This window comes from Eptesicus fuscus, chromosome 4 (genome assembly GCF_027574615.1).
Source record: "Eptesicus fuscus isolate TK198812 chromosome 4, DD_ASM_mEF_20220401, whole genome shotgun sequence".
Lineage (NCBI taxonomy): Eukaryota > Metazoa > Chordata > Mammalia > Chiroptera > Vespertilionidae > Eptesicus > Eptesicus fuscus.
Window position 1 is genome coordinate 100,517,882 of NC_072476.1, and position 25,524 is coordinate 100,543,405.

The window sequence follows — 25,524 nt, forward strand, 5'->3', positions numbered from 1 at the left end:
TAAACCAGATTCTCCCATTGAATGTCATATATTATGTATGGATGAGGAAAAATTAAAGAATAACTTTATTCCAGCAGACAAAATAAAATAGTGAATTAAATTTTACAAAAATAAGGAAAAGGTTGTAATGCAATAGTTTGCACTTTACTCCATTCTGAAGTAGACTTTCTAAAGGCTGAGCACAAGCTGTCCACCTGTCCAGTGCATCCCAGCCAACTCATTCCTACCACTAGAAGTGACTGCTCTCCAAATCTGTCTCATTCTCAACTTATAGAACAAGAGTTTTAAATAATGACAAATATTGCCCATCATTTTCATTCCTGAATTCCAGATAGCAAGTGGTGATAGCTTGGAAAGTCAAAATTTATCAAAGAATTTATCCTAACTTTTCAAGTTCTTGCATTCAACTAGTGAGAATTTGGAGAGCTGTATCAAATATTTAACACATCTCTACTGATGAACAAAATAGATCCAGAATGGCACAGACTGACAAATCTCAGAGGGAAGGCGGGGAGATTAACCAAAGAACTTATATGTATATATGCATAACCCATGGACACAGACAATAGTGAGGTGAAGGCCTGGGGGTGGGGGGAGGCAAGGGGGAGGAATGGAAAGGGTCAGGGGGGAAAGGGGAGGGACATCTGTAATGCTTTCAACAATAAATATAAACTTTTTTAAAAAGAAACAAGCAAACACATCTCTTTGGCCTTTCAGAACACTTCAAAATGTGCTCTCTCAGGATTCACATACACAAACTGAACAGAGTATCCAGATCTGTCAGCTCTTCCTTAAAAAACTAAATCTTGCCCTAACCGGTTTGGCTCAGTGGATAGAGCGTCGGTCTGTGGACTGAAGGGTCCCAGGTTCGATTCCGGTCAAGGGCATGTACCTTGGTTGCGGGCACATCCCCAGTAGGAGGTGTGCAGGAGGCAGCTGAATCGGTGTTTCTCTCTCATCGATGTTTCTAACTCTCTATCCCTCTCCCTTCCTCTCTGTAAAAAAATCAATAAAATATATATTTTTTAAAAAAACTAAATCTTTCTGACCCCCCAAAACAGTAGTTAGCTGTCCATCCAAATGTACCTGTCCCCTGACAATGATAAAATGTCAAAATTAAAGCAAATTCTTTAGAAAACTCTACAGCACACCATTCCAAGATCGACTAACCATTTTTTAATCGATTGATACATTGTTACTTTTCTAAAGCACCAGGGGGCATCTGGTGAAAAGGAAGAGAAGGGTACAAGGTTCATTAAAACGAATCATAAATCAGCCTGCAAAAAAATTTTCCCATAGTATGCCACTGGCCCACCCAACAGGAAGGAACACAGTGCACCATGGGATTTTAGAGCATATCTTCTTAGCTGGCAAGATAACCTACTGTGTCTTATACCACTCAGTATACCTATCAGTTTTTAAAGAAAAGAACAAGCTGGTGTTGGATAACTATTCTTTTGTATAAGGCAGATTGAGAAATGAAGTAACTCTACAACATTATTAATTACTCAACAGATATCAAATTTGGGGGAGAGATCAATAAAAGTAAGTTTGTAAAAGTATTATACTCACATGTTCTTCAAATCCCAAACCAACAAGGGAGAAATGACCAATGTGGTAAGGGCAAAATGCTAAAAGGGAAGAAAAAACTCAATGAAAACATCAAAATTAAAACAATGAGCACTCCTAGTACCATCTCCCAAGAAAGGAACCAGGGATTTTTAAAGTAATGGAACATAACAGAACTGAGGCTAAAAATGTATTTCTTGGGACAGTCTCTGTAACCAGACAACAAAGTAATCAAGGTCTAATAGACTAATGGCAAAAGGACCTGAGAACCATTGTGAAGAGGGTCTCATGGGCCAATGAATAGATATGAGTACCGCCTTGGCAAGTTTGACTCAGTGCATAGAGTGACAGCCTGCGGACCTAAAGGTCCTGGATTCGATTCCGGTCAAGGACACGTACCTCAGTTGCAGGCTTCTCCCTGGCCCTGGCCCTGGCCCAGGGCTGTATGCAGGAGGCAACCAATTGATGTGTTTCTCTCACATCGATATTTCTGTCTGTCTTTCCCTCTCTCTTTCACTCTCTCTAAAATCAATGGAAAAGTATCCTTGAGTGATGATTAAAAATAAATTAATAATAAAATAAATTCTGACCTCCAAAACTGTACAGAATAAATTTCTAAAAAAAGAGAAGATATGAGCATCAAAAAGAATAATGACCCAAACTGGCGGAAACACGCTGAGTATATACAAATCCATAAGTTCATTATACTCAAAAAGTGGTAGGCCAAAATAAAAAACAAAAGGTAAAAAAGCAACATCACAGAAAACACTTTTATAACCAATGGAAATAGTGGGCTCATCAATTCCTTACCCTGAAAACTGATAAAGGAAAAGACCTGCACACCTGTCCTGCTGCTTCTGAACAAACAAGTTCAGGTTAATTAAATAGCTCTAGCTGATAAATAAGTTCTTCTTTATAGAAAATCCATCCAATAAATGTAAAAAATGACAATTTGAAAAGAATCATTTTGTAATGACTAATAAATTATTTCAGGCAAGTATCATCAAGGGATAATGAAATCATTAGGTGAAATGTTGATGAAATGCTAGATATTTGCATGATACTAAAATACCACCCCCTCACATTACTTTCTGATGGTTAAGGGAAAAATGAAACCTAACAATAAAGACTTTAAGATGCTATCACCTGAACCAACTGGAAAGGTGGAGAACCAGACATCATCTATCTTCTGATATGTTGTATTACTAGGCAAAACACAACCAGTGAAGGATCTGTCCCAAACATATTGAACCTAAATCTAATCAGGCCCTTGGAGACAAAGAAACAAGGTAACAGACATTATCAGGGAGCAGTTGGACAAATGTAGAACACGAGGCACTTATAGGACAGCTGACCTAAGTCTCTTCAACAAATCAATGGCAAAAAGGAGGATTAAGCAGAAGAATATTCTAGATCAAAAGGATTAATAACCAAAAGTAATGTCTGGACCTTATCTGAATCCTCATTCAAACAAACCAACTATAAAATGACATTAAAGAACTAACAATCTAGAAACTTTTACTATGTTGTATTACTAAGAAATATTAAGTACTGGTGATTCTCTAAGGTGTGATAATGACATTATCCTATCTAATAAAGAGGGAATATGCTAACTGACCATCACACCCTCACAAAGATGGCGGCGCCCACAGCCAATAAGGAGGGAATATGCTAATTGACTGTCACACCCTCAAAGATGACGGCACCCAGTCCCCTCAGCCCCACCAGAGTGGCAGGCACGCAGCACGGCCGGGCCCGCCCCCAGGCAGGTCCGGCCACTCCACATACCTGCCTCCAGGGTCCCCCAGTCCCCTCAGGCCCCCAGCCACCCAGGGCTGGCCTGAGGTGCAGGCAAGCCTCAGATGGTGGGTGCCCAGCTGACGCCCGAGGCTCATGCAAGCCTCAGTCCCCTCAGCCCCCCAGCCCCCCAGGGCCAGCCCGAGGTGCAGGCAAGCCTCAGATGGTGGCTACCTAGCCACCAAGGGCCGCCCGAGGCTCAGGTAACCAGGGCCAGCCGAGGCTTGCGCTGCTGGCAGTGGCAGCAGCAGAGGTGTGATGGGGGCATCGCCTTCCCCTGATTGCCAGGTCACCTCCCACCCCTGAGGGCTTCCGGACTGTGAGAGGGGGCAGGCCAAGCTGAGGGACCCCCCCACTGCAGTGCATGAATTTTCATGCACCGGGCCTCTAGTAGTTAAATAAGAAAATATCCTTAAGTATTTCATAATAAGAATTTTAAAATGTTTTTATTAATTTTTAGAGAGAGAAGAAGGGAAAGGGATAGAAACATCGATGAGAAAGAAAAATGAACATCAATTGGCTGCCTTCTCCTGCACATATTTTTATTAATTTCAGACAGGAGAGGGGGAGAGAGAAACATCAATAATGAGAGAGAATCATCAACTGCACATCCCCTATGGGGCTCGAGCCTGCAATCTGGGCATGTGCCCTTGAGCGGAATCGAACCTGGGACTTTTTAGTCCGAAGGCTGATGTTCTACTCATTGAGCCAAATCAACTAGGGCCAGAGTGACAATTTTTACAGTCTCTTTTCTTCAAGTTTTCCTTGCCATGCTAATAAAATTTTAATTTGTTCTTAATAATAAAATTTAATTATCTTTTACTTATGCTAAAAAAATGAACAGCATAGATTAGAGAAGGGGGAAGAGGAACTCAATCATTAACACAAAAGTTAAGAGTGTGAATCTATAGGAATCTGGCCACCAAACAGTTTTGCTCAAGTATCCTATGGGTAGAAATTTATTTATTGGTCTAAGATCTATTTAGAAATTGTTAAATTTTAAGAAAAAACACATATGCAGAATATGTTCTAATTTGTTCTCAACTCTGTTCTCAACACCCAACTCTGAGGATGACTCAAGAAGGTCCCTGACAAAGGCAAACTTTCAGGTTTCAACTCTATTTGTATATGTAAACACTAACCTGAGCATCAATTGTAACAATCAATTTCTATCCTATTTGAAGCAACTACTAGATAGGTATCCTGAAATTAAAGTCAGTTTCTCAGGATCACTCCACTCTACTAGAGGCAGTAGCGCTGTAAGGTTATATTTCTTCAAATTACATGATGATAAGAGTCAAAAACTGCCAGAGGAAAATTGCAGTGGGAAAAAAAACGTGTGCTTAATCTCAATGATGACTGTGTTCACCTAAAAGGAAAAGTATATTCCTAAAAAGAAGAAAATTTATTTCATTTCAAGAGATTCTAAGTATAATCCTATATAATAAAAGCGTAATATGCAAATCGACCGAATGGCCGAACAGCAGAATGACCATCCGGGTGACCATCCGGGACCATGCTATGACACCCACTGGCACCAGGCCAGCCAAGGCGAGTGCAATGCGATTGGTCGGGGGCCTGGCCATCACCCCATGATCGCCCCGCAGAGGGAGGCCCAGGCCACCGGCCGGCAGGACAATCAATCGGGGGCTTCCACGATCGCCCCAAAGAGGGAAGCCCAGGCCACTGACAGGCAGACTGCAGCAGGTGGGTGGGCCTCCCTCTGCGACAGAAGCCCAGGTCCTGGGTGCCAGAGGGAAGCCGGTGCCAGGAGCCAGGGGAAGGAAGGCCTACTCTTTCATGAATTTCGTGCATCGGGCCTCTAGTGTTATATAAGTGTACTAAGAAATTTTTTTCATATCCTATCTAATAAAAGAGTAATGTGCAAATTAACCATCACTCCGTGACAAAAATGGCAGCGCCCATGGCCACAAGATGGCGGCGCCCAGTCTTCTTAGACCTGGCAGAGTCCGCCCAGCAGCGGCAGTCCAGGGTGTCCGGCTGGGAGGCACCAGCGCCCAGCGTGATCCCTGGCAAGCGGCAGGCTGCCTGGGCTGGGGCCTCAGACCCGCAGGGCCACGCCCCCAAGCCGCGCAATCGCTGGCAAGCCGTGGCTGCCTGGGCTGGGGTCTCAGACCTGCAGGGCCCCGCCCCCAAGCCGCGCAATCGCTGGCAAGCCGTGGCTGCCTAGGCTGGGGTCTCAGACCCACAAGGCACCGCCCCCAAGCCGCACGATCACGGCAAGCCACGGCTGCCTGGGCTGGGGTCTCATGCCTGCAGGGCCAGGCACCCCCACTGCATGATCACTCAGCCAGCGGCAGCAGCCTGGGCTGGGGTCTCAGGCCGGCAGGGCGGTGCACCCCCACAGGGCTATCTTCAGGCCAGCGAAGGCAGCCTGGGCTGGAGCCACACACCCCCACCAAGCTATCCCCAGCCAGGCTGAGATGGCAGCCTGAGTAGGGGTCTCAGCCTGTCTGGGCTGAGGCGGCAGCCTGGGCTGGAGTCTCAGTCTGGCCAGGGCCCGATCCCCTTCCAACGGTGGCAGCCTGGAGTCTCAACCATTGAGTCACACCAGCCAGGCAGATATGGAGAAATCTTAAATGTCTCTTTTTTTATAATATATATTTTATTGATTTTTTACAGAGGAAGGGAAAGGGATAGAGAGCTAGAAACATCTATGAGAGAGAAACATCGATCAGCTGCCTCCTGCACACTCCCCACTGGGTATGTGTCTGCAACCAAGGTACATGCCCTTGACCAGAATCGAACCTGGGACCCTTGATTCTGCAGGCCAATGCTCCATCCACTGAGCCAAGCCAGTTAGGACTGTCCAATATGCTAAAGAAAAAACCCTATCTAATAAAGAGGGAATATGCAAGGGAGGGCATTTGGGGGTGACTGGGGTATCAGAGGAGGGCAGTTAGGCATTGATTGGGCTGGCAGGGGAGTGGTTAGGGGGTGTCAGGCTGGCAGGCAGAGCGGTCAGGGGCAATCAGGAAGGCAGGCAGGCGAGTAGTTGGGAGCCAGCAGTCCTAGATTGTGAAAGGGATGTCTGACTGCCTGTAAACAGGGGATGTAAACAGGCAGTCGGACATCCTCCAAGGGGTCCCAGATTGGAGAGGGTGCAGGTTGGGCTGAGAGACACCCCCCCGCCCCGTGCACAAATTTCATGCACTGGGCCTCTAGTAAACTTATATAAGCGTAGGAGATTGGATTAGAAAAATATTTACTTAGATGCTATTTCCTTTCTATAAATAAGAGTTCTTATTTCTCTAATTCAGGTTTAAAGATGACTTGTTTCTTCAAACATTAACTTAGAATTAAGGTTTTTTTGCAAGAGCAAAGACTAAATTCTAGAGATCCTTTTTTCTCTCAAAACTTGATATCCCAAGAAACTAGAAACACCAATCAAAAAGGCTATATGCACTCCTATGTTCAAAATAGCAGCACAATTTACAATAGTAAGATTTGGAAACAGCCTAAGTGCCCATCAGCAGATGAGTGGATTAAAAAACTGTGGTACATCTACACAATGGAATACTATGCTGCTATAAAAAAGAAGTAACTCCTACCATTTGCAACAGCATGGATAGACCTGAAGAGCATTATGCTAAGCTCAGAGTCAGTCAGAGAAAGATAAATATCACATGATCTCATTCACTTGTGGAATATAATGGACAACATAAATTGATGAACAAAAACAGATCCAGAGACAGAGAAGCATTGATCAGACCGTCAAACCTCAGAGGGAAGGAAGGGGAGGGGAGGGTTGAGGGGGAGAGATCAAACACAGGACTTGTATGCATGCATATAAGCACAACCAATGGACACAGACACCAGGGGAGAGTGAGGGCATGAGCTGGGGGGAGGGGGGGAAGAGGGGAGGGATGGATAAGGACACATATGTAATACCTTAATCAATAAAGAAAATAAAAAAATAAATAATTTTAAAAAGAACTTGGTCAAGATGAAAACAGTTTCACATTTGGTGGAAACACACTGAATATATACAAATCCATGAGTTCATTATACTCAAAAAGTGAATATAATTTTACATATAAAAAAAATGCAGAATAATCTTCAGGCATATTTTTTACCCTCCTATGCAAGGGAAAACAACAAAAAAATGAGCTTCCTGTTAATTTGTGCCATCTTTTTAATCAAGATATTTGTTTTAACAAGTTACCTGTCATTTTATTTTGTTCTTTACTGATAATACTCAGAAATTAATTTCGTCTCATCCTCAATTTACATATCCGGTGTCTTTTTTATTGATTTTTTTTTTTAGAGAAGAAAATAGAGAGAAACATCAATGTGAGAGCCAAACATCGATCATTGATCAGCTGCCTCCTGCATGTCCCCTGCTGGGGATCAGGCCCAAAACCTGGTCATGTGCCCTGACCAGGAATCAAACCCGTGACCTTTTGGTGTATAAGATGACATCCAACCAACTGAGCCACACTGGCCAGGGCCATGTTCAGTCTCTTTTTGACCATATGGCTTCCTTCCTATAGAAGAGAACTGCTTTCTATGTCACAAAGTGGTCCACAACACAAAGCAAATAACTTGGAATTCAATGTAACCCTCCCTCCTCAGTAGAACTGAGGGGTAACTCATATGCATTAAAGGAAGGAATTTCTCAAAGATGGCCCCTATGGAGAGATCTGTACTCTAAGGCAGCAGTCGCCAACCTTTCGGACCTCACGGACTACCAGTGGTCCACGGACCACCAGTTGGTGACCACTACTCTAAGGTCTCTCCACAAATCATAGCCCAGCCCAGCAATAACATGATTTTATCAAACTCTATCTTCTCTCCCTTGAGAGATGCAGGAATTGAATTCTAAGTCTTGGTTTACTTGATTCAGTTTACCTTATCTTTCCCAAAGCAAAAAAATCTGGCAACTGCACTTCCTCAGCCCTGCCTTCCTTTCTCTAATTACACCCAAGGGGAGGGATTCGTGTGTGTTGCCACAGAACCCTCACAGCTATAGTTGTGAAAGTGTCTTGAAAGTGATTTTGCATTTACTGGAATCTGGTTCTAAGGGGAATTCAGAGTTGGGGAAGGGTCACTGTCTTCCCTCAAGCCTACATCCATCTCCGGTGACAATTGCCAAGTAGAATCTCTGATAAGGCCTTGACAGATGGCAATAAGATCTTCTGCCATAAGGAAGCGCACGCATATAATTAGCAAAAAGTTAATTCCAGAGGTAGAATACTGTATATTCTCAAGTAACTCTACTAGTAAAATTAGCTTCTACAAAGAGTCAGAAATGCCCAAATGAAGCAGAGATGGTAGGCAACTACAGGTTATTGAAGTCACTATTGCTTAGGAAAGAAGGTATCTGTATAGGATTCCTATACAGATTACTATCTAAAACTATTTCATATATTCCTGTTTAAAAATAAAACAAAAACCTATATAAGAAGACTCCTAGAAAACTAAACTACCATAATACAATAAACAAAAGCATAAACACCACTTACCAAAAACAAGAATGAACAGTGTGTTTAAAGACACCACCCAGAAGACATGTTCCTAAAGGAAAAGAACATTAATAAAACATATTCAATTCCTACTTGATATATATTTAGACTACTCCACTTATTCAATTAGAAGACTGAAATGTTCACTCTATAGTTGAGATTTCATTCTAAAAATTATGTACAACTTTAAATTTTTCATTAGATAGCTCATAAAAATAAATCTAATAAAACTCAAGTTCATGATGTTACATGTAGGGGGGAAAATCAAAGAAGTTAATCTATAAACATTTCCTCTTCAGAAATTAATAATTCACTACAAACTACACAGATTCTCATAAATAACTTCAAGACTGCATTAAATCAAATGACACTGAAAAATTCCAAATGGAGAAAAATTAGAAAACCCCATTAATTCCCAACAACATATTAATGGAAAAATACAGTGCTTCTTTCACTGTCCATTTTGTTCTCAAGACTTCTGTAGGGTCACTTTATCTTCTCTGGTTCCTTTTCTCCCTATGGTGTCCTGTCTTTCTTTGTTCATGCCTCAGAATACTCATTCTCACTTGGCCACTGATCCACTTCCACAGTTATGTATTATCACCTCCAAGATGACTGCTATCATCTCCAGCCATGACACATATACTTTAGTTACACTCCTTGCTGACACTAGAAAGACTAAGCCCATTTGTCTAGGCCCACCACTCCTCCCCCATTAAGTTAAATGATCCTTCCAAAAAGAGCCAACACTGTAAGACTTTCTTCTTAGAAAGATATTCCCATCAGGAAAGAATATCCCAATCTGCTACAATCCAAGTGGCAAAAAAGATTAGTTTGTCTAAAAGATGACTGGTACATTCCTATTCACCACGTCAGCTTATATCACTTCAATTTTTTCAGCTTTTCTGCCTTAAGGGCTCCCAAACTGTACTCATTCCCTATATCTTCTGTGCCTCAACCTCTAAATTATCTTATTTAAAAATTCCCTGCTGACAAACTCCAATAAGAAACACCTAACCAAGGCCTCTTCTGTACCTCTGATGCACACCTTCTGTAACTGAGTCTTTACCATGTAGTACCTCTAAAGTTTCTTATTCATGTATCATTTTCTACTAACTATAAAGCATCTTTGAAAACAGGGATCCTATTTCATTCATCTCTGAACCTCCCAGTAACTATCATAATAGTTGGCACATGGTAGATACTAAAAATATCTTTCCATGAATAAAGTCATCCTATAAATATTTTTTCCAATAATTAGAATGCACTTTTGTCAACACCACTGCCTAACTTCTGGGACTCATCTATGAGGGACTGATGAGGTAAGAGAGATAAATGAGTATATAGTCAAATAATACCTTCTATACTGATTGTGATCAAACTTTGAACAGAAGCTCGGTAACATCATATTCTCACTAATCTGTGAATTACTGCCAGATGCATCCCTCAGTATAACTACTACCTCAACTGAATCACTAAGACAAATAAGTCACAATTTTATTATTAAAAAAAATGTTAGCTTTACTTACTAGAAAAACTAGTGATCCATCAAGTCCTAGCATCTAAAATAAATAATAATAGGCATTAATTCAAGATAAAAAAGGTTTTTTTAATTCTATTTATTAAAATGGCTCATTTTCCTTTCAATATCTTAATTTTTTTAAAAAACATTTTTTATTGATTTCAGAGAGGAAGGGAGAGGGGAAAGAGAGCTAGAAACATCAATGATGAGATAGAATCATTGATCAGCTGCCTCCCACATGTCCCCTACCGGAGATCAAGCCCACAACCCAGTGCCCTTGACTGGAATCGAACCCAGGACCCTTCAGTCCACAGGCCGACGCTCTATCCCAGGGGTCCTCAAACTTTTTAAACAGGGGGCCAGTTCACTGTCCCTCAGACCGTTGGAGGGCCAGACTATAGTTTAAAAAAAAACTATGAACAAATTCCTATGCACACTGCACATATCTTATTTTGAAGTAAAAAAACAAAACGGCAAAAACACCCACATGTGGCCCGCAGGCCGTAGTTTGAGGACGCCTGCTCTATCCCCTGAGCCAAACCAGCTAGGGCCCTTTCAATATCTTTAAACATAATCCTTACCCACTACTTTCCAATATAGCCTACCATTTTCAGAGAATAAAAAACTCCTGTTTATGGAAGCTTTGTATTTTGGGTTTCCTTTTATTCCAAATCATGGTTTTGAAGTAAAAAAAAAAATCCATCTTGGGTTTCATCCTTATATTAGTTAGCTATGGAGCCAGTCAAGACTTCATGATACAACTATATTGTCAACTGAAGCATCAGAATAATACTTAAATTTTAAATTGTTACTTCGTTTTTTGAAAGTCAACAATTTCAGCCAAAACCGGTTTGGCTCAGTGGATAGAGCGTCGGTCTGCGGACTGAAGGGTCCCAGGTTCGATTCCGGTCAAGGGCATGTACATTGGTTACGGGCACATCCCCGGTGGGGGGTGTGCAGGAGGCAGCTGGTCAATGTTTCTCTCTCATCGATGTTTCTAGCTCTCTATCCCTCTCCCTTCCTCTCTGTAAAAAATCAATAAAATATATTTAAAAAAAAAAAAAAAAAGTCAACAATTTCAGGCTAAACATTCCCTAAGTAGAGCAAGGTTTGTTTTAAAAACCAGAAGACAGAAAAACAGTTACCATTTTCAGTACAAATAAAACATCACTTAATTTTCTCTAGAAATTAAACATCTATTAAAGTTTTAAATCAAACATAACTACAGAATTAAAACACTGATGTTTGATAGAAGTATTACTCACTCTTTCCCATGTAAGCTCTTCTGCAGCTCTGTCCCATTCTAAAGCATTCCAGTTCATGTCATCTAGAAATAAAATTGCAGTTCAAAGATTACTGATGTAACTTGAACTATAAATAATAAAATGCACCCTTTTAATTTGGTGTTTTGTAAACTGTTGTTGAGAAGCTAAACCACATTTAAAATTTTTCCATATGAGTATTTACTTATTAGGCAATAAATAAGAATCCATATACATAAATACAACATAAAATAAATAAGGTGGTACTACTATGTGTAAAGTACTAGAAAGGAAAGAAAGAGGGTTATGTGAAAGGAATTCAACAGCTCTGAAGCAGGAATAACTCCAGTGGAATTGAGGAGAGTAAGGAAGCCAGAGGACTAGAATTCTCTGATTAGGAGGCGGTGGAAGATATAGTATGAAAGGCAGACAGGGATCAGATCATACAAAAGGAATGTGAAGCCTAGATTTTATTTTGTTTTTCAGTATCATGGAAAAACCACTAAAAGATTTTTAAAATCAGGAGAGCAGTCCAAATACTACGTGGAGCAAGAATGGAAGAAGGAAGACCAGTTAGGAGCTATTGCATTAGACTGAGACAGAAATAGTGGCCAGCACTAGGGAAGCAGTAGGCTGCATCCTCAGAGTCTTTGAACGGATACTCGCCTCTCCCTGGAAAAGGCCCCATTACACAACTCGCTTCTCATCCGTCAGGTCGTAGCTCAAATACCCTTACACTGAGCTATGGGGGCATCTTGTTTAAGTAAGTCTCTCTCCAATAGCATCCTCAGAGCAACCTACACAATGTTTATCATAATGTGTAATAAATTTGCTCACTTGGGTATTCTTCACTAGACCAGAAACTCCATGAAGGCAGAGCCCTGATATTTTGAGTGCCCGGCACACAGGAGACACTCAAATATTAGCAATGTCAAGTGGACCTAGAGACAGTGCAGCACCTCACCTAACAAGAAAACTCTGGGTGGGAAGAGAGAAAAGGAGGCACTGAGCTACTGACAGCTGACTTGAAGGGCTCAGTCTCGGATGTTCTTTTACATTGCAAAATTACATGCTAGAAAAGGAGAAATTGAGCACTGGCTGGGTAGCTCAGGTTGGTTAGAGCATCGTCCCAATAAACCAAGGTTGTGGATTCGATTCCCAGACAGGACAAATACAAGAAGCAATCAATAAATGAATAAATAAGTAGAACAAATCAATGTTTCTCTCTCTTTCTCTCTCTCCCTCCCTCCCTCCTCTCCCTCTATCTCCTTTCCTTCCTCTCCCTCTGTCTAAAATCAATAAATAAAATATTTTTAAAAACAGAAACTGGTTTCTCTGGATTGCATCTGGTCTACAGTGCACACTTCAAGAATTTTTCTTTGATATTAAAAGTCCTGACTCAAAAGAATGGCAAAAATAAGGTAAATCTTTATCAAATTCCTTTAAAAGAAAAAAAACTTACAAATAATTTCTTCCTACCCATCCTACAAAAGTCCTGCGTAAAGTAGGCTTTTAAAACACAAAATGTGCCCTGCTTCACAGAAAAAAAATGTATGCATATGTATATCCATACAGCCAAGTTTGCCAAAATAAAGACAAGTTAAAAATATAATTTTAAACCCATTAAATTGTGAAAACTCCGTTCCTCCCCGCAAGGCAAGTTGGTAATGGACTCATGGTGGAGAAGAGGTGATAAGGACAAATGAGCAGCCATTACCCTGGGCCCCGTTGTTGGCATCCGCTGCATCTTCCCCGCCTGCCTCATCTTCCTCCTCGTTCTCCTCCTCCTCTTCTTCCGCCTGATCATCCTGGGCATCTGGGTTTTCCCCCACCACTGCATTCTCAGCTGGTGGGTTGGCAGGCTGGTCAGGGGCAACATTTTCAGCACCATTTCCTCCCGCTGGAGCCTAAAATCACAGAAGAGCGCAGACATTTAGCTAACTTACTTCAGTTTTGCTCTATTTCTAAATGAAGCTCTTCCTTCTAAAAAAACAAAATAGCAAAGCTCAAAATAAAGTAATTCCAAAACGCACCTCTGAAAGTCAAATGTATCTTATTTTGAATCAATTTGGTATATAAGGATATAAATTCACTTCACAGTATATATATTCATTCAGTATAATTTAAGGATTACCATTTCATAAAGCATTATAGATAATGGATTAACAATATGGCTATCTTGAATACATCATTCCGTACATAATCCTTCTTTAAAAGACAACTCCCGTCTTTAATGGCCCCTCAGGAATAAAAATATATTTATTTATGCATCTATTTATTTGTTTATACACATACAGATATAAAACTTTAGTATACCCCCAATATTGCTCCCAATCTTGCTAGAAAATTAAGAGGCCCAAGTCACAGCAGCATTCTTTTGATTTTTCACACCTCCCTTAATCTTCTCCCACTCCTTTTCACTACTGTGCTTTGCAATGAGGGGCATGGGAGTCACGGGCTTGGGTCTTAGAGGGTGACGACAACTCTCATGTCCTGTCCCAGTAAAAAGAATTAAAGGAAGTGGGGAGTTACCTCATTTTGGTGGTGTCCAGCAGCATTGAAGGGTGGAACAGCATGATCCAACCAAATTGGCGCTCCCCCGTGGACAATCTGCTCTCGCAACCACACCAGGCTGATGAACGCGCACAATGTGCACGTCACCACAAAACAACCCTGCAAACAATCTGCCAATAAGTTGTCCCTAGTAAAAAAAAAATATATATATATGGAATTACTCCAAAGAACACCTAAGGAAACCAAAGAAACCCAAGATAACAACAGTTCATCTTATACTAAACTCTCAGGAAAAGAGCAGCCAGAAAACTCATAATTTTCTGGGTGAAAATCAGTTTCTCAAAAATAATTACTAAGGGCAGTTGGCACAAAAGAAGACTTAGCATATATAAGTATTATTTTTTTGCAGGCTTAATATTCTAATGATCTTGATATAGTTAATAATTTATAGCATTTTTAATTCTGACATCAGTAATAAACAAAACACATCTAATATGTCTTTCCCAAGAAAATTCAATTACAATGCTTAATGTCAAATTAAGATACAGTAAAACAACTATAGTGAAGACGTTTTTTAGAGTCCAGACACTGATAATCACAAGAAACATTTTAAAAATAAATTTGAATTCAAATGTATATATTGCAAAAACCTATTTAAATGAACTTTCAGCATGTGGACATAATCGTACATATCCCACAAAGCATGACAGCCTATTTAACAAGCCGTCCCACCATTACAAAACAGTTCTTTTTAAGACAGGTATATTTTAAAACAAACAGCACATATGTATATATACATGTCAGCTACTTCTACTGTTGAAATTATTTGTCCTTGAAACTGAAAAACTTCTCAAATTGTAACAAAAATAAATATGTGGGGCAGCCCTGGCCAGTGTGGCTCACCTGGAACATCATCCCATACCCTAAAAGGTCAAGGGTTCGATTCCCAGTCAGGGCACATACCTAGGTTGCAGGTTTGATCCTGAACCACATGCAGGAGGCAACCAATCCATGTTTCCCTCTCACATCAATCTCTCTCACTCTGTCCCTGCCCCTCTCCCTAAAAATCAAAGAACATATCCTTGAGTAAGGATTAAAAAAAATAAAAACATGTGGAGAAAAACGAACACCATTATGCAGCCTCCCACTGTCACAAGGTTCACACTCACGTAGACAGCATGTCCAGTGGCAGTGTCAGGAGTGAGCTCACGGAGCCAGTAAACAAGCACTTGTAGATGCGGCCTACCAAAAGAGGGCACAATGGCACAGTTACAGTTCTCATCATCGACCTCACAGCTGTTCGATTAAACAGACATAAAGTGGATACCAGGAATGCCACTAAAATACACATTTAGTCTTTGCAAGGATGAGTCTCAAAATATTAAACTTTTTTAAAATGGTCAAGGCCCTGACTGGGTAGCATCATCCCAATGAGTCAAGGCTATGGGTTCAATCCCGGGTCAGGGCACATCCAGGAATCAACCAATGAATGCATAAAAGGGTGATAAAACAGATCGATTTTTTTTCTCTCTCCCTCTAAAAAAATCAATAAATTTTAAAAATGTTTAATGGTCAAGCATAAAAATAGTGATAGTGAAGAGTAAAAGTTACTCAAATATGTTTAAAGTTTAGAGTATAGATTCACACTTGCTTGTTTTTATTGAATGAGCTTAGATGTCTGAAAGAGGAAAAAAATCTAAAATAAAGATATCTCCAAAATTACAATATGGAGAATTTTTTTTTTTTAACCTAGAATTCTAAAATTCATTGAGTCTGCTCATGAAATTAAAGGGTTTCAGTTTTGGGAGTACACATTTTTGAAATTAAGAGAAGTTTTCAATAGAGTACATGCTCCAATGCCATGAACAGCAGTGGCTCCTCTGCTGTTAATCAGGTAACAATGCAGGTGTGAATCTAGTCCTACACTCTATTTGGTTACCCTATATTTTTAATGTATAGTTACACTATATTTTCCTATCTACATGTAGCACATCTATAATCTCCCACAAATACAACAAACAACTTAAAAAGCGCCCATTTCTGTCTTCCCCTCACAATTTCTCCCCGTTAAGATCATCTAGAATTTTAGTTCTATGCTGTTACCTAAAAATGACTATAGATTAATAATTACAATTTAGATGTAAAACAAACTTGCTTCTTTTCTCTGTAGCTCACAACTTTCTCTTTGATTCCTTGCTCATTTTACGCAAGTATATTCTCAAACACATTTTTCGTAAATAGTTCGAGGCAATAAACTTTCTCAGTCCTTGCATCTATTGAAATGTCTGTATATTGCCCTCCCATCTGATAATTTATGGGTAGGTTTTAGGTTCAAAAATTTTGTCAGATTTTGAAATTTGCCTTCTAGCATTCAATTTCAAGTTGCTGCTGTCTTCTAGCTTCAGCAAAATATTTGCTGATTTTAAGTCTGACGTTAGTCTGATTTTCATTACTTTGTAGGATAAGCTGCAAGTGTTACATCTATACAACACCCTACTCAAAATTGGAAAACTTTAGAATATATTGAGTCTCTTTCTTTTATCATGGTCATCTCTCTCTCTTTCAATCTACAAGATGTCTATCATTTCCTCTTCCATCATCTCTTTTACCTTCTGGAACTACTTATTAGACAGGTACTAAAAAACTTGAAGTAGCCTCCATCTCTCACTTTTTTCCCTCATCCTTTCAACTTCTTGTCTCTTTGAGTTACATCCTACAGAACTCCTTGCTCAATCTTCTAGTTCACTAATTCATTCACACTTCTACAGTACTTACTCTGCTATGTGGTATATCTCCCAAGACATTCATTTTCATAAATGAGTTAGTTTATCTTATTTTAAGAAGACCTGAGAATATGAATTATATTTATTCAAAAATCTTATTTGCATTCAAGATCGCAAAAAATCGTATCTATATAATCTGGCACCGTATACCCGTCTCCATGTCTTTAAGAACAATGAAGAACTCAAAAAGTATCAATTAAGAGTTAGTATACCAACCTCCCTGAGAGCCTCCTGTATTTGAAAGAAAGCCTCCCAATTATTCAGGATCATTTGACATGTGAATGACTTTTAAAAAAGGGGGGGAAATCTCAAGAAAACCCATCTTTTATAATCTTTGAAGGCTCTAACGAACTTCCAGAAATAAAATTCAAGTTTCTTTCAACTATGAATTGATTTTGCTTTTTCAATTCTCTCATGAACTCTCACTAGTAGACTCTCTATGCTGTATTTTTCTTTCACACATTCATTTAAAAATACTTAATTCAGGAGAATTGTTTCCTGAGGCTTTACTAATATAGGACATAACAATATCAAATAATTAAATATCATTCGAACAAAAATATGATCTAATATTACTCTATAATATTAAATAGTTATGCAATGTTTAATTAATTCCAACCACAGAGGAATGAGTACTCACATGCTGTGAGAGGAACAACTCCCAACCATGCGAAGGCCACAAGTGTATAATGAAACCAATATCGTATTGCAGTGCCAATACTTGTAACCAGTCCGGCAAATATGTCTTGGATTGGAAGCCGTGAAGGCATATCTGGGGAATAAACTATTATAGAAAAAAATTATATATAATTTCATGAAAATTAAAAAGTAGATTCATAAATATAAAATAGGCATGTAAAGTTATCTTAACTTTCAATATTTGTATTACACAAATATTTTTTCCTATAAAAAATGAATCAAATACATATAATACTACACTTAAGTAGAGCCAACAAAAAAGACTTCTGAGCAGAAAAAAGATTCAAGAGAAGTCTGCATCTTTCATTCACAGCCATGAACTTCATGAAAAGCTAATTTACACATATTTTAGCATTCAAACAATATGATTATCTGGCTTCCCAGATTATAAAATATCAGATAAAGCAAACAGGAGAAAAAGGTGAAGCTAGTGACATGTCATCAAGTATAAACCCTCCTTCCAAACACAGCCTTAGAAATGGTACTAAAAAAGCACAACAACCTGGCCCCTGCCAGCGTGGCTCAGTGAATTGAGCGTCATCCCATGCACCAAGAGGTCACTAATTCGATTCCCAGTCAGGGTACATGCTCAGGTTGCAAGCTCAATCCCCAATAGGGGAAGTGCAAGAGGCAGCAGAGCTATGTTTCTATCTCCCTGTCTCTTCCTCTCCCTCTAAAAAAATCAAAAAATTCCAAAAAAGGCTTAACAATCTGCAGGTCCATTTTGTGTGAAACAAACAGACAACTGGCATTTGTTAGCCAACCATTTCTTAATTTTAGCACAATAATTAACACTGCAAATGGTAAATTAAGGTCTTCCCAACTCTCTATAACATGTCGTTCAATACACTCAGAGGAAGAGGTTGTGCCATGCTTTAGAAAGATTTCCAATGTAAACCACTGCTCCACCACCAGTATCTTCAAAAGAACACAGAAGCAGAATGCCTCTTTCTCCAGTGAGGCCAAAACAAGAATTATGACATATAAATTTTTTTTTAAATGTCTAAAATTTATGAGAGCACTATAACAAAACTGTTCTCATCCACAAACATTAAGAAATAATTAACAAACAGCAACTTTTTACAACACACCCACAAAGATCCTTACATTAATAAGATATTTGATACATAATAACAAGTCATTAAACCAGTAAAAAGTTTCTAAGAAAGATAAAGAATACAGCATCTGACTGTCAAATGAAAATGAAAATTTATATGCCTCAAAGTAAAAAAGCTCACAAGTATTTCTAATCAAACTTCATAAAGATATTTATTTAGTCTTACAGTTTACTATAGCTAAGCAGCTGAATTTTTACACCCTACAAAAAATTAAAGATTATGAAACAACAGAATTGATATTTTGATGGTAATGAATATAAAGCTCCAAAAGTGAAACTGTAATGACTTTAATAAATTACACTCCGGCCCTGGCTGGATAGCTCAGTTGGTTAGACCATTCAAGGTGTGCCAAAGTTTCAGATTCAATCCCTGATCAGGGAACACACACAAGAATCAACCAATGAATTAAAACTAATACTAATTCACAGCATTTATACTCAGCAGCCCAAGATACTTAAAAACAAAAAACGTAAAACACACACACAAAAAAAACCTTTGAGGAAGGAGGGCAATGTACTAGAATCCCAGAATAAAAATCACGCTTCATATCCTTAATAATTTGCCAGTATAGTCCTCTAATTCATCAGTCGCCAACAGGTGGTCCGTGAGGTCTGAAAGGTTGGTGACCGCTGCTCTCATTGTTTACAATGAACAATATTAAATATCAATCAACTGGTACAGAATCATAAAATACAATTGAAATTTTAAAGACCTGCAAAATATTTACTATAGGCTTAGAAAATACTGAGCTTAAAAAACATTTCAAAAAACGAGTTAAAACTTTGTCTTTATTATCATTATTATTCCAACCTACATACTTTTAACTCAAAAGATATCCCAAATTTGAACAGTGATATGGTATTTGACAAAATCAAGGCATCATTATTAATTCTGCTGGGTGAATAATGTTATCATATTTACGTTTTTTAAAAGAAACCCTTACTTTTTAGAAATACTAAAATGTGTACCAGTGAAATTATAAATAATGGCATTTGCTTTAACACAATTAATGCCATGTAAAGACCATGAGTTGAAAATGGATCAAACTGATTGATGGGTACAAGTGGACTCATTATACCTTTGCAAACATTTGAACAATAAAAAACAATAAAAAAGAAATATAACACAAATTAAATCAATATCTCTCATGTGTTAAAAGCAGACATGTATTTTTAAAAGTATTTTCTCAAATGCTATAGCAGTACTTTCCATTACTATCAAAGAAAAACTAATTGAAAATAATCATTAAACACTTTCATGTGGCCAGTTACTACCCAAAAATGCAGTGAAAACTTCTAAAAGAACTTACTTGGTGTGAAAGCAAATCTGTGCTTGCATAATTCACAGTATTCTTTTCGACTGTGTTTCAGCCACTGAACTAAGCTGCAATTACAAATATACTCATTAAGTATAGTATTTATAACAAGAAAACTTTAAGGTTTCATTAAAAACTAATGTTCTGCTTTATTAAAATGTTACATATCATAAAGCTTTGACAATTTCAAATTTAAAATATTCCAAACTTTTAGTAACAGATGCCTTCTAAGGTAGAGAACAATAACAATAGAGATAAAAACAATATGTATACCTACTATTAAAATGGTTAGATTAATTTAAATTGTAATATCCTCAAAGCTAACTGATTATAAAAAAAATCTCCAAACATCAACACCAGTTTTAATATTGGTATCAAAATACTGTTATCCTGAGGGCTAGGTATGAATCCTGATCTATCACTAACTTCCTGGCTATGTGACATAGGACTAGTTAACCTTTCTATGCTTCAATTTCTTCATCTGCATAATAATAACAACTCCCCCTCATGGTTTTGTTGTAAGGCTTAAATGAGAAAAGCACTGAGCACTACCTGGCACAAAGTATTTCATAATGTAAGCTATTACCATGCCAGGCAAAACTAGAAAACCTTAATACTTCCAATGAACAAAATAAGCCCTCCATGGTAGAAAGAAACAGTATTCACATACACCTGGAAAGCAATATTCCAAATTACGTAGCATAGCAATAAGGAATATGGGTAATTTCCAAATTTTCACAACAAAAAAAAATTTAAATAACTAATTATAGAGAAAGTTCATTCAAACAATCCCCCTTATATATGATGACAAAACTGAAGTTCAGACAAGATTTTCTAGAAGGATGACTCACCATTCTTGATGGATAAACTTAATACTGCCAGTACATACACAAGGATGATAAAGAGGTTTCTCAGGTGTTCCTTCTGACCGACACACTCTACATATGTCTGTTAATAAAAAGGAAAACTTGAGTTATCTTTGGTTATAATTTAAAAAAAATAATATGCCCAGCAGGTGTGGCTCAGTGGTTGAGAGTCGACCTATGAACCAGGATATCACGATTCGATTCCTGGTCAGCACACATGCCTGAGTTGCAGGCTCGATGCCCAGCAGGGGATGTGCAGGAGGCAGCGGATAAATGATTCTCTCTAATCACTGATGTTTCTATCCCTCTATCCTTTTCCCTTCCTCTCTGAAATCAATAAAAACATGTTTTTTTTAAATAGACCACAAAAATTAAAATAGTGCATGCTAAATCAAGAACCTATCACTTGGTAAAACATTAATCAACAGCATGCAAAACCAAAAAAGTGTGATTAGGATATCCTATATAATGAGGTAATATGCAAATTGACCATCACACCCTCACACAAGATGGCTGCCCCCACAAGATGGCCAGCAGGGGAAGGCAGTTGGGGGCAATCAGGCCAGCAGGGGAAGGCAGTTAAGGGTGACCAGGCCAGCAGGGGAGGGCAGTTGGGGGAGACCGGGCCTGCAGGAGAGGGCAGTTAGGGGTGACTGGGCTGGCAGGGGAGGGCAGTTGGGGGCAACCAGGCCTGCAGGGGAGGGCAGTTAAGGGTGACCAGGCCAGCAGGGGAGGGCAGTTGGGGGCGACCGGGCCTGCAGGAGAGGGCAGTTAGGGGTGACTGGGCTGGCAGGGGAGGGCAGTTGGGGGCAACCAGGCCTGCAGGGGAGGGCAGTTGGGGGCAATCAGGCTGGCAGGGGAGCAGTTAGGCATCGATCAGGCTGGCAGGCAGAAGCAGTTAGGGGCAATCAGGCAGGGAGGCAGGCGAGCGGTTGGGAGCCAGCAGTCCCGGATTGTGAGAGGGATGACCCAGATTGGAGAGGGTGCAGACCGGGCTGAGGGACACCCCCTCCCCCCCCAGTGCACAAATTTCATGCACTGGGCCTCTAGTGTGTGTGTGTGTGTGTGTGTGTGTGTGTGTGTGTGTGTGTATACCTTAAAAATTCCCTAACATATAAGAAGGTCAATTGTTTCTTTGCTCTGTGAGTATATCAAACTTAAAAGTAACAGTTTTTATTTAAAACTTCACTCCTTCCATAATTAATAAATGCTAAGTAGAAATATGCAATATCAAGTCACCATTAGTGTCCTAACAGTTTAAAGTTAAGTCCACAGAGATCAAAGGTGGAATGGACTGGATAAAAGAAGGTGAAGAGAGTAGCCAAAAAAACATAAACACATAGCCCATGCACACAGACAACAAAGTGGTGAAGGTCAGGGTAGGGGTGGTGGGGGCTGGATGGAGGTGGGCAAAGGAGGTGGGGGAGAATAGAGGACATCTGTAATAATGTCGTCAACAACAACAACAAAAAAGAATATAAAAAGTATCTAACACCATAAAACTAAAAGTCAAAATAAAATCAACAGTTTACACTCTACATCTAGGGACTTAAAATAGTAATAGCAGTGGCAGCAGGGACTTCCCCTTAGCTTTCCCTCACTCTACCAGAGGGGGAGAGAGAAAGACACAGGTGAGCACATGCGATTGGGGGTAGGGGAGGAATACCCCAAGAACAAGATGGCAGGCCAGGGAGAAGCGAGCCAGAGGCCACCGCAAGAAGAATCCACCCACAGGGGCACAGGGCTACTGGTCGTAGTTAGAGGGCAACAGCTCATCCCTCACCCTCCCAACCACCATCCCAAGTAGCTCTTGGGAACACAGACCACCCCTGGCGAGAAGACATCTCTTCTTCTCGAAAGGGGTAGCCCAAAACATAGGGAGAGGTAATCACACAGAAGGAATCACAACAGATCCATCATGCTCTCACTCACTCCTCAATGCTCCTCCTGCAGGACGACCAACCTAAATCTGGTTGCAACTTTCATTTAGACCATCTTCTCTAGAATCTGCTGGGGTCAAGTGCCAACCCCAAGTGGACAATCTGAGGGGCAACAGGCAGTGTGTACAAGGGACAGGGACTTAATGCAACCTTTTGATCTACTCGCACAGGAACTCCTTAATGCAGAATAACTGCAATCCAAGCCCATCACTAATGGATATAAAGGGCCGCTGGCACCAGCTGGAACGCCACTTGTCAAAGTTGAGGTATACTGAGCACTCAGCATAACCTAAATAGTTAGCACACAAGTTCCTTCGGTTATCAATAAGCCAGCCAAATCACTCTGCAAGCAAAATGCCACACATCACCACCCACGGCAATCCTGTCCCGGCCGGAGTCAGGTGGGGTTGTCTAGACTCATGGTCGGCAAACTGCGGATCGCAAGCCACATGTGGCTCTTTAGCCCCTTGAGTGTGGCTCTTCCACAAAATACCACGGCCTGGGCGAGTCTATTTTGAAGAAGTGGCATTAGAAGAAGTTTAAGTTTTAAAAATTTGGCTCTCAAAAGAAATTTCAATCGTTGTACTGTTGATATTTGGCTCTGTTGACTAATGAGTTTGCCGACCACTGGTCTAGACTAAGTCAAATAGCAGACTCCATTGCGGTGCCTTTCAGTTCACCTTTGGAGCCACACCCCCAGCTACCACCACCTGATGGGCTTTGGTTTCTTGGAAGCTGCCAGTGGATCACAGGAATAATGCTGGCTGTTTCCATCGTTTATAGTCAGAACTACCAGAGATCTGTACCTCTTCAAACCTCCTACTTTCTTTCACCTGTATACTTGTTATTTAAAGCATTCTTGGCAAAAAGCTTTCACTCTGGTCTGTCCTGCACTAAGACTTTGAACTTCAGTGGTGCAATAGGAACAAACACCCTCGCCATCCCATCTAATCAGCCTCTGCGAAGTTCCGACACAAAAAAACAGAACCATGCTCGCATTCCAGGATACCTAGCAGCAGCATCTAGGCAGCTCGCACCTGCTTTGAGCACTCTAATTTTCTCCAAGTGCACACTTCAATACAGGGAAATTCTGCTAAGAGCCAGTAGAGCAGAGAGGCAGGGGGCGGGGATGAGGACGAAGGCTCCCCTGCCACGGACCCGTGCCAGCAATCCAAGCATGGCAATTTAACTGCACCAAATTCAATACCCTGCACTGAAGCCGGAATTACCCCAGCTGCCAGCACCAGATTTGCCGTTCCTCCTTAAAAGATTTAAAGTGGCCCAGCTGGGCATGGCTCAGTGGTTGAGCTTAGACCTATGAACCAAAAGGTCACAGTTCGATTCCCAATCAGGGCATATGCCCGGGTTGTGGGCTCGATCCCCCAGTGTGGGGCGTGCAGGAGGCAGCCAATCAATGATTCTCTTCATCATTGATGTTTCTATCTCTCTCTTCCTCTCCCTTCCTCTCTGAAATCAATAAAAATACCTTTTAAAAAAAACATTTAAAGTGGACTCATTCCAATTACAGTATATCAAAGGAGTCCAGTATTGTTTTCCACCAGTGTAATTTGCACCTCTGCTGACCCTCCTTAATTGGGGTAGTTCAGTGGTCGGCAAACTCATTAGTCAACAGAGCCAATTATCAACAGTACAATGATTGAAATTTCTTTTGAGAGCCAAATTTTTTAAACTTAAACTTCTTCTAACGCCACTTCGTCAAAATAGACTCGCCCAGGCCGTGGTATTTTGTGGAAGAGCCACACTCAAGGGGCCAAAGAGCCGCATGTGGCTCGCGAGCCGCAGTTTGCTGACCATGGGGATAGTTGATCAGTAGGCTCCCTCTATGGAACCAAAACTGATTCCCTATTACCTGGATTCTGGATCACCATAAGGCACTACAGACTTCCATCTAAAGTAGCTGATAGGACCATGGGATGCTCCATCACCAGAGCTGCTGGTGCCTGTGGGCTTGGATTAGGTCTGGAATTACCAGTTATCCAGGTAGAATCGGAACAAGTACTCAAAGCCATTCTCACCATGACCCAACCAGCCACAGTATTTGGATGCCCAGGGGTTAACTTCAGCGATAGGCCCATGCTACTACCTAGTACTACAAGACCAGCAAAGTAGGGTGGGTTGGGTGCAAATGTGGGTGAGCCGGTCAAACATGGGGCCAAACGGTTCCCTTGTCCCGTTTCTCCAGCCAGTTCTCAGGCAACTGTGGATGTAGGAAGTAGAGCACTGCAGTGACAGTGTAGCAAGGGGTGTCCTGTAGGCAGAGCACAGTGCAAAGGAAGCCAGCAGGACACCGTGGTCACTGGAACTGGAGTCTCCACATAGCCCTCCATAAACATGGTAAATGACCACAAATGCAGCAATGAACTGGGATAGAGCAGGGATTAAGGTGGAGACTCTGGATCTCCACGTAAGGGGATTGAGGAACACACTTGAGTAAGAGGAGACACTGATTTTTTCAGAAGACTCAATCCTTCTGAATAAGCAAACACAACAAATCTAACTCAAGCCCCCAGACACTGCTTGAGTCCAGCGTAGAGAACTGGGACTCATCCAGCCTCTGCAAGGTCAAAACTATTTTCATTTTAACAGTAAGACATTCTCTGTCTTTTACTGTAATTGTCTTGCCAATGTACAG

At 40.4% G+C, this 25,524-nt stretch overlaps 1 protein-coding gene across 1 annotated transcript in view; it reads right to left on the reverse strand.

Moving 5' to 3' along the window:
• MARCHF6 (membrane associated ring-CH-type finger 6) overlaps window positions 1-25,524 on the reverse strand; it is a 66,360-nt gene that overhangs the window by 28,684 nt on the left and 12,152 nt on the right. The window contains exons 2-11 of the mRNA XM_054715269.1: window positions 20,917-21,013; window positions 20,060-20,133; window positions 17,574-17,717; window positions 15,320-15,392; window positions 14,169-14,337; window positions 13,354-13,543; window positions 11,640-11,701; window positions 10,382-10,414; window positions 8,853-8,904; window positions 1,573-1,631 (exon numbers count right to left, since the gene is read on the reverse strand). Coding sequence (XP_054571244.1) covers window positions 1,573-1,631; window positions 8,853-8,904; window positions 10,382-10,414; window positions 11,640-11,701; window positions 13,354-13,543; window positions 14,169-14,337; window positions 15,320-15,392; window positions 17,574-17,717; window positions 20,060-20,133; window positions 20,917-21,013 — 953 coding nt within the window. The remainder of the gene's footprint in view (window positions 1-1,572; window positions 1,632-8,852; window positions 8,905-10,381; window positions 10,415-11,639; window positions 11,702-13,353; window positions 13,544-14,168; window positions 14,338-15,319; window positions 15,393-17,573; window positions 17,718-20,059; window positions 20,134-20,916; window positions 21,014-25,524) is intronic.